A 12,691-nucleotide genomic window follows, 5' to 3' on the forward strand; every position below is an offset into this window, starting at 1 on the left:
CAAGCCCTGTTTGATTTACGGAGCGCTCTGCTCCCCCGGTCCCTGCTCTGCTCCTTGTTCCCATGACTTCAGGCCTGCTGCCGGCGCGCCTCGCTTTGACTCCGGCCCAACTGACGCCCCGCGGATTGCTTCAGCCCTTGGCCCTGGATCCCCACCCCTCGCCCGTGAGGGCCTAGCGCCCGTCGGAACCTAGGTCCTGACTGCTCCAGGAGCATCAGCGCCCTCGGGCTGGCCTCACAGCCCCTGGCAGCCTGGGGGTCCAGGCTAGGCACCTGGGGGACCGCGGGGCTCATAGATCTAGATGTAATGCCCCGATGGGTAGAAGTCTGCCCCCGCCCCACTGCCATCTCCTGCTGGGGCAGTGGTGGGGGCTGCCTGGGCCAGGGAGAGGGGGGGTTGCTGTGCAGTCTGCTGCACGTGGGGATGGTCCCTGATATGAGGGAGTTGGGGAGGCGCTGTAACAACCCCCTATGGTGGGGTCTGGGCAGGGGCAGCTCGAGTAGTTCTTCGAGGGCTCAGCACCATTGCAGGGGTCCCTGAGGTCTTCTCCCCGCCCCCATGTGTTTTGGGGATACTTGATGCATTTCCAGGACAGCATGTGCCCTTTTCCTCCGGTTCCTGTTTGCATCGCAGCTGTGCCAGAGGAGCAGGGCCGCATCATGCTGGGTGCTCACCCTAGTCCCATCCCGCGAACTCACAGCTGCATCCGAGGAGGGAGTTGAGTCCCACAGGGAAACCTGCCCCCACCTCAAACACAGGGAAAGGGCAGGGACTGAATGCAGCATCTGCTGCAAGCCAAAGGTGCCTCCCAGGCTGCTCCAGTGCATTGAGTGGACCCCGGGGCAGCTCCAGGGCTGGCAGCCATGTCTCGTTAGCCCCAAGGCACTCAGCACTGTATTTCTCCACTGTTCTGCAGGCTGGCCGTATACTCTGCCCTGGCTGGCCAGGCAGCTCCTTCCCCGTAGGGCACTCCAGTGAGATGAATGACACCATCCTTTCTCTCCTCCCCTGAGCATCCCCATCTACCGCCTGAAGGCCCTTCACACAGATGGTAGACAGATGGGGAAACTGAGGCAGCCAGCAGGGCTGCGACCTGCCCACAGTCAGAGGATCTTTCTATCATTTCTGTAAGGCCAGCTTGTGTGTGCGTGCACAATTAAAATCACACATCTCTCTCCATCCCTGTGTTACTAGTGAGGCCTGCGACTCTAGCAGGGGGGGTTGCAGCTCTGCGGTGTGTTTCCTTTGGGCAGGCTGGCCGAGGGCCCAGGCCCTGCAGCCGGTTGGGGGTGTTGCGCAGGATGGCTTTGGGAACGCGCCTGCACTAGGACCCCATTGTGCTGCAGCGTTTAGAAACTTGTTTCCATTGGATTTATTTATTTATTTATTTAAAATTCATAAAACCACTTGGAATTTCCCCGCATTTTGTGTCCTCACGAGCCCTGAATTCTGGGCAGCGGATGAGCTGTCTCGTTCCCTTCCAGGCAGTGTCTCTGCCTGGCACGTTTGCACAAAGGGAGCTGTGTTTCTCCTGTTCACCCTGGTGCTTTGCTGAGCGGAGCAGCCGGTTCTCCACCTGGGTTTGGCGGCGGAAGCCGTGACATCCTTCCTGTGTCTTCCTGGCAGGTCCGGGGGAGCCGATGTAGAGCTGCTCTCAGGCCAGCACTCTGACACTGTGACGTCCAGCCCTGCCACTGGCAGCACTGACTCCCTTACCCAAGGTGAGTGCCCTGCATGGGAGAGTCCCAACACAAAGTGAGCCTGCCTTACCCCCGAGGGTGCTGAGTGCCGGCGGGGTAAAAGGCCTGTGTGGTAGGGAAGCCCAGCACCAGTTGTGGGTGCTCAGCTTTTCTGCAAATCAGATCCTCAGTGGCTTGCCCGAGGGCCCACGCCGACCCAGTGATCGCGCTGGGAACGGAGCCCGAAGTGAAGGGTCCTGTCCCAGAGCTCCATCCGCTGCTCCCATCTCGCGCTGACCAAATTGGTGGAGACCCGCAATGCGCTTGAGCTTTACAGTAATTTTAACCATGTCCTTTGGCCATGTCCTCTGTGCTCCAAACAGCCCAAAACAGTTTACTTGTCTTGCTGCCAGCGTGTGAATGCATTTTGCATAAAGGCTGTGTTTACAGAGGGCTGCCCTTATACCCCCCTGCAAGTGGGGTGGCACCTTAGAAGACACCCTTCCCTAAACCATGCTGATATTGACGACGATTAGGATGATTAATTATGTGTATTATTGTAGCACCCTGCCAAAAATCAGCACCCCTGGGTCCTACGTGCTGCACAAACACAGCATGAGACAGTCCCTGCCCCAAGCCGCTTGCAATCGAGAGAGACAGGCCATGCGAGGAGGGGGAGGGGAAACAGGCACACAGCAGGGAAGCGACTCAGCCGAGGTCACCTGGCAGCTCAGTGTGAATAGAACCGAGATAATGCTGAGTTCTAGACCAGAGCCAAACAGTGTTGGGCCAGTGTTGGGCTGAATGCTGCTTTTCCACCATGCACGAAACTCCTGAATTCATCCCCAGCCATCAGTGCATTCGGAGGGTGCCGGGAAGCAGGATCCGACCCCGCTTTGGGCTAAATATGCTGGACTGGGGGGCTCAGACTGGATCTCTAATCACAGAGTAACTAGAGGTAGCCTAGTGCCAACGCTTTAACTTGCCAGTCGCTCAGGGTCTGCTGCAGCAATGGGTGGTGAAGCTCTCTGGCCTGTTACACAGGAACTCAGGCTCCATGATCAACAGGGTGCCTTCTGGCCATAAGCCCTACAAATCAATGCTCCTGTGTAAAGGACAGCCCGAGCTGGTACTGTGCCAGTGCCCACCTACGGGCTGGGGTATTTAAACATGCACTAAGCATTGCTGGAAGCCAGGCCCCCTGATCCTCTCCCAGCCGCAGCAGGGCTGAGCTGGCCCTGGAGCCTCTTGGTGGGTGCTCAGCCCCTAGCAGCAGCAGGCTCCCAGTGGCTGGTGACGGTAACGGTTCAGTTGTTGGGCCGAGCTTTCTCCGGGGTGGCTAATCTGTGCTAGGGGCTCTAGTTCCCCCTGCCCAGCCCGTTGGCACCCCAAACAGAGTTCTCGCTAAGTCAAAGGCTCAGCGAGCCCCTAACCACTTAATCCCCTTGAAGTGACTCAAAGCGCAGCCATCACAGGGCTGGACGGTCTCATTAGAGTTTGAAAGGCCCCAGTTCGTGCACTGCTACACACCCCCAACCTCCTCCACCCCAGCAGACTTGGCAACAACGCCTTTACCAGCCTGCAGCAGTCCTGGGGCTCCAGCCCTGCGTCACTGCTGGCGTGAACGGCTCCAGGGGGCATCACTTACAGGGGTGTCTAGTGCCAGTCACCCGAGTGGAGGGGGCTCCTGCCTGAAAGAGCTGGTGCTGAAGTCCAGCGAGAAGCCCCAGGAAACTAGCCACGGTCGCCGGTTGGGGAGTGAATGAGGCATAACCAGCCCAGGGCAGCAATTGGAGCACTAGCCTAGAGAAGAATTACACAGCTACTGGGGCAGGTGGAACTGCTGATCTGGGGCTTGACCCGGCGAAGGACTCAGCACCCTTAAACGCCCCGGGATCTGGGAGGGAGCTGAGCGCCCTCGGACCCCTGCAAAGCAGGATTCTGGGAGTTTCCTGCTCTGCTCACCTGTCACTGCAAGACACATGCTCCCAACCCTCTGCCAAGAGACGGCTTATCAGGCGCTCACACACACAGCTGATTCACAACACCGTGCCAGCCGCGGTCTCCTCTCCTAAGGGAAGGCCAAGCCAAGAGGGGCCGATTAGCATGCTGCTTTTGCCTTCTTTCCAGCCAAGAGATTAAATATGAACCATGATGGCAGCTGCTTGGGAGGGGGGAGCGGGGGGGGGGGCGCGGAGAGCTTGAGATTCTCTCCTGCTCCAACCCTGAAACGTCAGACTGATGCCTGTGGCTTCTGGAAAAAGGAACTAGGGTTGCCTGGGGTCTCAGGTTAAGTTGACAGGAAACAAGGGTTTCACTGATAGTCTGAACGCTGTGTTTCAGGGTCACGCAGCTCCCACTGTGCTGCTGGCAAATGCCGGTACCGCAAGGCGAAGGACCTGGAGTAAATCAGGCTCTGGCTAAAAGCAGAAGTGGCCAGTGACTGATTCAAAGCCAAAGCCTGCTGGGGGAGCCTGTCGCACGGCATGGCAGGGTAGGGGATTGGGGGGGGGGTCCAGCGGTTTCGTTCACTAAGGCATGTGACGCACAGTAATGGTGAGAGCCAGTAGCTAAGCAGGGCTGTGGCTCTGGTAGGAGGAGGGGGACAAGGCAGCGGGCAGTCCTGGGCCTAGTGCCAGCCAGATCCCCTCATGTTTGCGTTGTTACCAGTTGGGCTGTGACTCCCTCAGGATGATTTATTGGCACCAAGTCCTGCCCAAGCTGTGCCAGGTGCTTGCCAGAGAGCAGGAGCCCTGCTCTGCCGAATGGGGATTTCAAGACGCTGCTCCGGCGGCGGGCGGGGGGTGCGGCCTACCAGGGAATGGTCAAGCAGTGCCCACCTGGGCTGTAGCCAAGGGTTCTGCTTTCCCAGAGCCCCCCCAGTCCTGCTCAGGGGTTGGCCGGTGGAGTTGTAGCGTTTCTCCCGCCAAGCCCATCCCCACGGCCATGGTGCTAATGCTGTTCTCCCTCCCCAGGCGCTACGCACTGTGGGCAGCCAGAGCCGTCCTGCCAGAAAACCGACCAGTTCCTCTCGTCCTACCCCTGGTTCCACGGCCCCATTTCGCGCGTCAAAGCCGCCCAGCTTGTGCAGCTGCAGGGGCTGGAAGGCCATGGGGTTTTCCTCGTTCGACAGAGCGAAACCCGCAGGGGCGAATACGTCCTCACCTTCAATTTCCAAGGAAGAGCGAAGGTAGGGCTGGGGAGGGTGGGGCGCCAGCCCTGCTTTCTGCTCAGGGCTTCCTCCCTCTGGTCAACTTGACAGACAGCTGACCCTCTACACACAGACCACTACCATTCGGAGAGGGACTGGACCCCCCCCCCAGCGCAGCCAGCCCCCTCTTCCTGCTGACCAGAGTGCAGCACCAGCAGTGATTTGGGCAGCCTTGTTTCTAAAGCGCCCTGGGTCGAGGCTCCTGCTCAGCTTTGGGCTGTCCTACCTGGGTGTGTCTGACTCCCGCCCCCCCCCAACCCGGGCCCATGCTCTGAGGGCTGAGAGCCAGAGGCAGGGCGATTTTCAGGCCTCTCCTGAGCTCCACTGTTCGGCCTTTGGAGGCCCATATGCCTTGCAGCAGGCTCTGACCACAAGACTGGGTCCTTGGCCCATAGACCCGCCTGCGGACACCTTCCCTGTGAGGTGCTGGCTCAAAGCCCCTGGGGAAAGATGGCTGCTCCGGCTCCGCCATCCCCTTGGGGCAGGAGACAATCCCACCCCTCGCATCACAGGTTGTAACCTGACGAAGGCCAGGCTGGGCCAACTCATGCCTTGGGGTGAGGGAAGGAAAGAACCTGTCTCTGCCGGGGAAAGTAAACCCAGGGGTTGCAAACCGGTTGTGTTTGGTTCAAGGGACCTCTCCCGGTGACACAGATGGGGCTCAGTTCTGCTGCCCTTGCCCAGCCAGCCACCAACCTCTGGCCCCAGCTTGCTGCCACTCTCTCTCTCTCTCTCCCCCACCCCCCCTCCAAGCCAAGCCAGCAGCTTTGTAACCCGCCCATCTCCCTCACAGCACCTGCGGCTCTCACTGACCGAGCGGGGGCAGTGCCGCGTGCAGCACCTGCGCTTCCCCTCCATCCTGGACATGCTGCACCATTTCCAGCGGTGCCCCATCCCCCTGGAGTGCGGCGCAGCTTGTGACGTGAAGCTCTCCAGCTATGTGGTGGTCATCGCCTCCTCCCAAGGTACGAGGGGGAGGAGGGGCTATGTGCGCACAGCCCAGAGGGGAAAGTTTGTCTCTCTCCCTACCTCCATTGCCCCCCTGAAGAGCAGCTGCCCCCTGCCCCCATATATCCCTGGCTCCGGGCACAGCTGCAGTTGGCAGTCGCTCCTGGGGCAGCTGCTGTGCCCCCTGCTTTGAGAAGCTGCCAGCACGTCCTCTCTGCGAGCCCCCAGTGCTGGCTGGCCTCACCCATGTTCCAACCAGCCACCGCTGCTCAACGCATCCGTTCTGTTAACTGAGCCAAAGCATTAGCCCTTGGCTTGATTAATTAGAGTAGCTGCTGGAGCCCACCTGAGGCCACAGTAATTCCACGGGGTTAGCGTTCAGCATCGCCCATAATTATCAGGCTGGACCCCCCCCCCCCCCCCCCCGGCTGTAGCTTTGTGCCTCAGCAGACCCTGTCCTGGCCGGAAAGAGCTGGCAGCCAGGTGCTCAGTGAATGGCTTGCAGGTGTCAAAGGTGGCTCCTGGCCCCCTTTGGCCAGGGCTGTGGGCTTGGTGTACAGTTTGCTAAACTAAACTAGCCCCCAGCCTATCCTGCCCCTCCCCTCCCTTTCCCCCAGCATTAGGTAGCTGGGACACTGCCCAGCAACACCCAGCTGCTGGCTGTTGTCATACAGGTGCAGTGCTGGACACACCCAGGAGGGAAGAGATTCTGGCAAGAGCTCACACTCTGCCCTCGAATGAGAGAGCTGATTGACACTTGGGATAAAAAATAACTGGTGTAATGGTAGAGCCGTTTACAGGAGCCTCTCTGTTGACCCTTGAGTTACACACACACACTACTGGAAATCAGCAGTGCTTTTCTTCTTTGTGCTAAGAGCCTGGGACATCGGGCAGCTACAGGGGCAAAAATCTGTGCAAACCCCCCACTCTCTTCCCCCACCTCCCTGGTGTGACACGTGGCCAGGCCAAGCCAGCGGGATTCCAGAACCAGCCTCCTGCTGCACTGCGGGTTACCCCGCCGGGCTCTGCACTCACAGAAGCCGTTCAGCACAGGCTTGAACGTAGGTGCATCAGGTTCCAGGTGCAGCATCTAGTTCTGCTGGCTGCTTCTGCCCTCACTTGATTTACAGCAACTTGTGAAAGATGCTGTTACCTCTCCCTCCGCGCCCCTTTGAGAAGGGCGAGGTGGCGTTTAGAAGAGGTGCAGAGCCTTTCATTTCTCCACTTTAATTGCATTGCCATGGTCACAATGGACTAATTACATGTGGGTTATTTAAGCATCGGCGCTCAGTTTATGGAGGAAATGCAGTTAATGGCCTGCCTCTAAGCGCAGCCTGCGGCAGGCCCCAGGCCAAACCGCTCTGCTGCCCCAGCTGAGGGCAGCTAGACAAGCTTGCGCAGCCCTCTTTGCCCCCAGGGCAGGTATGGCAGCATAATAGCTAAGATTTTAAGAGTTCCACTGAGCACAGTTCAAAGCGGGTACCTCTAGTTAACTTCCTCCCAGTGGTTCAGGGGTGGGGGGGTAGGCTGCAGTCCTGACCAAGGCTGGAGTGCTGTCTTGTGACCCCCAGGTGGTTAGAGAGGCATGTTCCTGCTCGAAGGGTTTTCGATGGGATAGAACTGAACTCCAAAGAGCCCCCAGCACTTTCATTCAGTTGCCTTATGATCAAGAGCTGGAGAGTCAGATGAGCAGGGGGAGGGCAGGGCAGGGCAGGGCAGGGCGGGAGCAGAACTGCACGCTGCAATGAAAGGAGTAGGAACTCAGTTTAGTGCTGTGTCCTGAACTCACATCCTCTTTCAGTACATTTTGGAACCACCAAAAGCATGGTCAGGTAACATGGTGTGGCTGAAAACTTAAGAGCCTAGCTTCCCCCTAGAGTCACAGGAATGGGCTGGAAGGGATCTTGGGAGATTGAGTCCAACCCCCGGTGTTGAGGTAGGACTACGTAACCCTAGACCCTCCCTGACAGGCATTTGTCCAGCCTGTTCTTAAAAGCCTCCAGTGATGGGGATCCCACAGTCACCCGCTCCAGTACTTAACTAGCTTTATAGGTAGAAAGCTTTTCCTTGTGGCTAAGCCGGTTACCTCTTGTTCTGTCTTCAATAGACATGGAAAACAAGTGACCCCTTTGCTCTTTACCATGATGTGGGGTGAAGCCAACTTCAATGAGCAAAGACCTTGCATACACTGGAGCCTGTAGCTTTGGCAAAGGGAATACTAATTTGCAGGAAAGGGTTGATTGAACTGAACTGAAGCAGGAGGTAGTTCAGGCCTCAAGAGTTAGGGGGAGGAGTATGGGCTAGGCCCTAATACGTCTGCTGAAAGAAGTAGGTTCTAGGCTGCTAGAGGGAGCTCTCCCCTGAAGAGTTCACTCCCTCCCTTGGGTAGCTATGGGCTCTACAATCAAACATGAGCAAAGCTATCACTGCCTAAATAACATTCAGACTCACGTGAGCTGCTGAGAAGAGCATTCCTAGAGCTGGGGCTGGTAGCTAGTCCCTGAAGGGGTAGCAAGAAGAGGGAGAATCACAGAAGATGGGGGTTGGAAGAGACCTCGTGACCAACTAAATCATCCCAGGCAGGACTTTGTCAAGCTGGGCCTTTAAGGATGGAGATTCCACCACCTCCCTAGGTAACCCATTCTGGTGCTTCACCACCCTCCTAGTGAAATAGGGTTTCCTAATATCCAACCTAGACCTCCCCCACTGCAACTTGAGACCATTGCTCCTTGTTCGGTCATCTGCCACCACTGAGAACAGCCAAGCTCCATCCTCTTTAGAACCCCCCCTTCAGGTAGTTGAAGGCTGCTATCAAATCCCCCCTCACTCTTCTCTTCTGCAGACTAAATAAGTCCAGTTCCCTCCTGCATGCAGCAGTAGTGAATAGCAACAGCCTGTTAGCCCCCTGATTGCTGCCCCAAAGAGCCAGTGCAAGGACACAGGGCTGGGAGCCTGTATTCAGAGCAGGAAGCGCCTCTCCAGATACAAAAAATTTGAAAGTCACCCTGGCTGTTTCCTCTTTCTAAAAGAGAAGCGCCCTAACCCCTGACCACAGGGACTGCTCAGCCTGTTTCCCATTGCCGGCTCACAGAGATCTGATTCAGAACAGGCTGGTTAGGAGTTCTGACCAAATCCTTTGCGTGGAAGGGGTCACCGGAGGTGGAGCGCAGCAATGCAATGCCCCCCCCCAGGCTTCAACTCCTCTGCCACACCGCATGGGCTGAGCAATGTAGCAGGAGCTGCCCAGACCACTTTTGGTGGCACAGATGCTTTAGGGGGAAGCACCCGCCCCCCTGTAAATTGCACTAAGGAGCCGTTTATCCAACCTGTCTAAGGAGGGCTTTCTCCACAGCCGGTTCAAAGGCTGCTCTGTCTCAGCATCCAGCTCTTTAATATAGAGCAGCACTCTGTACGTAGGCCAACAGGGGGAAGAGGAGCTACCATGAGCAGGGAGAGGTTGGACAGGATAACAATAGTGACCTTAGACCACCTCTAGTTCTGTGTGCCTTAGTGCTGCCACTCCCCCCAGCCCTCCCCCAGCATTAGATAACTGGCCAGGGTACATGCAGGATCAAGGGCTAGATGCTTAGAAAGGACACAGGAGAAGGCTTAAGGCACCCAGCCGAGGAAACTTGCCCAACATGGCTTAGGTTTCTCTTTGGATCCTGCAAGAACCCTGGCCAGTTATCTAATGCTTGAATTTCTCCCCTCTCCCTGTAGGTTTGGGCTCAAGTAACACCATCTTGCTCCCATTCTCCATCCCTAATTGGAGCTCCGAACTCAGCCGTACCCACATCAGTCCCTCCAGCTGCCCCCGGCTACACATGTCAGATGACATTCACCACAGTTCTCAGCCAGAACAGATCTTCCATCTGGTGCCCTCTCCAGAAGAACTGGCCAACAGCCTCCGAGACAGCAATGCAGCCAACATACATGCCAGCCGGCAGCGGGACTCTGACTACGAGCTGGATTCCCCTGGCAGGGGCCACATTCGGGCTATTGATAATCAATACACGCCACTCTGACAAGATGGGGTGGGGGGGTGCAAACCACACACTTCGGCATGGAGCCCTGTTAGAGAACTTCTGCTATGGATTTTGGGAACCCTATGAGAAGAATGTAATTAGGGATTTATTTTTTTGGTAAGGGAAGGGGTAAGAGATGTAAATTGTTCACTCCAGTATGGGTGTTATCCCTTTATTAGGCCTGTTAAAGGGCCTGTTTTACATATTAAAGCTTTCTTATTACTGTTTACACATGTCATTCCTGTTAACCTGTCAGGCTCTCTGCTCTTTAGGCTAGTATCTGCACTCAGTCATTGGTACAAAGACATGTCACAGTTGCTTTTGGTCTTCGCTGCCCTTTTTGATGTGACAGCCCAGAAGAGAAACGGGCATGCTCCATTACAGCCACAGAATTGGACAAAAACGGATTTGATGTTCTTTGCGACAAGTTACTGATCTGGACTGTGCATAAACAAAGAAAAATCACTTCCTGATGGCCAAGGAAGGTGCTGCCGTTGCGTAAGTCACAGTTCTATATTTCTAACAGAGCAATAGCCTTAGCGCTAAGGTAAGAGGTTCATTACTTTTGGATATGGAGAGTACAGGCTTTAACTTCAATCATGTTCGCATTTTTAAGAGAACAGTTGAGCCGTTGAAGTCACTGCTGCAGCTATGGGCAGAAGAAATGCTCACCTCTATTAGCCACAATTAAAAAGTGAACACTAACTTCCTCCTATTAATATAGGCTTAACGTATCTGATCAGAGTACAAAAGAGAAGACTGACATCTTGGCACAGCCTTGGAGTAAAACTTCCTTTCTGCTGTGGAAATCTTTTAGGCACAAGTCTGAAGTTAAGCAAAAGTTTTTTTCCAAATATGTTACCTCAGGTTGGTTCTTCAAAGCAGGAGGGGTGTTGACAAACAGCCACCATTGCTTGCATTTAAAAAAACAAAACAACAACCACCCACCCTCTTTAAATACTAGATCATATTTTGTTAAGTCAAGCTATGCAAATATGACTTCCCTGTGTGTCATGGTTTTCTAGCCAGATTGGGTATAACCTTTTCTCCCCAGTATCCCCCTCACTTGTAGGTCTCAGGAAAATCACTGACTGTTGGGTTTTTGACAGTGCTTTTGCTATTTATGGAGAAGCAACATGAGCCCCTTCATTGTAACAGAGTTACCCAAAAGGGGGGTGTACTAATGAACCTTCTTATCCTCATACTTTATTGTAACTAAGCTTAGACTTTGGCATTTCCTCAGTTAGAATTACAGTTACAGAAGGAGATGTGACATTTGTCTTTGTGCTTCTTTACCGAGAGACAGGGGTCTGTGCAGAGCTGTGTGTTATGAATTAAGATTTATAGATTCACAATAAATAGGTAATTTCACTAACCCCTATAGAATAGGGAAAAGTTTCTCAGCTGTTTCCTCCCCCCACCCACCGAGGGTCTGACACTCAGTGTGGATGAGATGCCTTAGTGTTCATTCGCGATCAAGCAAGCCGCCACCTTCCCATAACATCCCTGTGGAGGGAAAGGACAGCAATTGCTTAGATGGAAAAGGAAGGTAACATTTAACTAGCAGCAGAAGTGAGGAGAGTCAGCAGTCAGTGCTCCACAGAATACAGCTGGAGATCCAGTGCTCTTACAAGGTACGAGCTAATAAATCAACCCAACACCAGTATGTTCATTCTGAGCAAGTAAAGAATCCTATGAAATGAGAACCATTTAAATGATCAGTCCCATTCCTCTCTACACCCAAAAAAAAAGTTAACCAGCAAGACATCACCATGCAGCGTACACAAGAAAAGCACAGCTGTATTAATGCCCCACTTCGTTATATAAAAAAATCCACTGCATTGTGCTTGCTACTGTACTTAAATGGGAAAAAATACACTTCCACCCCAAATTCCAAATTGGCATCAGAAAGCTTAAACTGTCTGCATCTGTCCAACAAAGCTCACACAAAGTATTAGGGACAACATACAAAGCAACTGAACCATTTCTGAGCATCATAAAATATGGAGGGGACTAATTTGTTATTTAAAAAAATGTCATAGCAATCAGCTTCTACCATTGAAACCAAGTCACATTTGTATACTTTCAGGTCACTCCCCATAATTTATGGCAGGTTTCAGAGTAGCAGCCGTGTTAGTCTGTATTCGCAAAAAGAAAAGGAGTACTTGTGGCACCTTAGAGACTAACAAATTTATTAGAGCATAAGCTTTCGTGAGCTACAGCTCACTTCATCGGATGCATTTGGTGGAAAAAGCAGAGGAGAGATTTATACACACACACACACACACACACACACAGAACATGAAACAATGGGTTTATCATACACACTGTATAGTCTCTAAGGTGCCACAAGTACTCCTTTTCTTTTTGCATAATTTATGGTACACTGAGACAATTTATTCTTCTCACATTAGTTAAAGATTAAGGTGAGGTTTTTCAAAAGCTCCTAAATAACTTGAGCTCAGGTCCATCTGCAAGTCAACAGAAATGTGTACCCTTAATTCACTTAGATACATTTGAAAATTCAATCTTTAACCCACAAACTTTTTGTGTTTGTAATTAAGAATTTTTGTACCTTCTAGTATATTAGTAAAATCACTAGACCCAACCGTTTTTCCAAGGTAAAGCATCTCAGTTACGCCAGAGTTGAGCCACACCAGAAGTGGCTGTATGGTAGAAGAGATTTTCTGGAATGTGGCTTAAGGGAGCAATTTTTTTTAAAAAAAAAAAAAAAAAAAAAAAAAAAAAAAAAAGAGACATTCAACTTGAAAAGCCACTGTAGTGTCTGAATTTTGTACATCCAGTACTAGACTTGCAATTACTGTAAC

The 12,691-nt window shown here is 53.4% G+C and overlaps 1 protein-coding gene across 4 annotated transcripts in view; it reads left to right on the forward strand.

The window, feature by feature from the left end:
* SH2B3 (SH2B adaptor protein 3) overlaps positions 1 to 11,603 on the forward strand; it is a 94,475-nt gene extending 82,872 nt beyond the window's left edge. For all 4 annotated transcript variants that reach the window (XM_038372792.2, XM_038372791.2, XM_038372795.2 and 1 more), the window contains exons 5-8: positions 1,627 to 1,721; positions 4,655 to 4,869; positions 5,684 to 5,855; positions 9,559 to 11,603. In XM_038372792.2, coding sequence (XP_038228720.1) covers positions 1,627 to 1,721; positions 4,655 to 4,869; positions 5,684 to 5,855; positions 9,559 to 9,863 — 787 coding nt within the window. In that variant the 3' untranslated portion in view covers positions 9,864 to 11,603. The remainder of the gene's footprint in view (positions 1 to 1,626; positions 1,722 to 4,654; positions 4,870 to 5,683; positions 5,856 to 9,558) is intronic.
* Positions 11,604 to 12,691: the final 1,088 nt, after the last annotated feature.

Source organism: Dermochelys coriacea, chromosome 15 (genome assembly GCF_009764565.3).
Source record: "Dermochelys coriacea isolate rDerCor1 chromosome 15, rDerCor1.pri.v4, whole genome shotgun sequence".
NCBI lineage: Eukaryota > Metazoa > Chordata > Testudines > Dermochelyidae > Dermochelys > Dermochelys coriacea.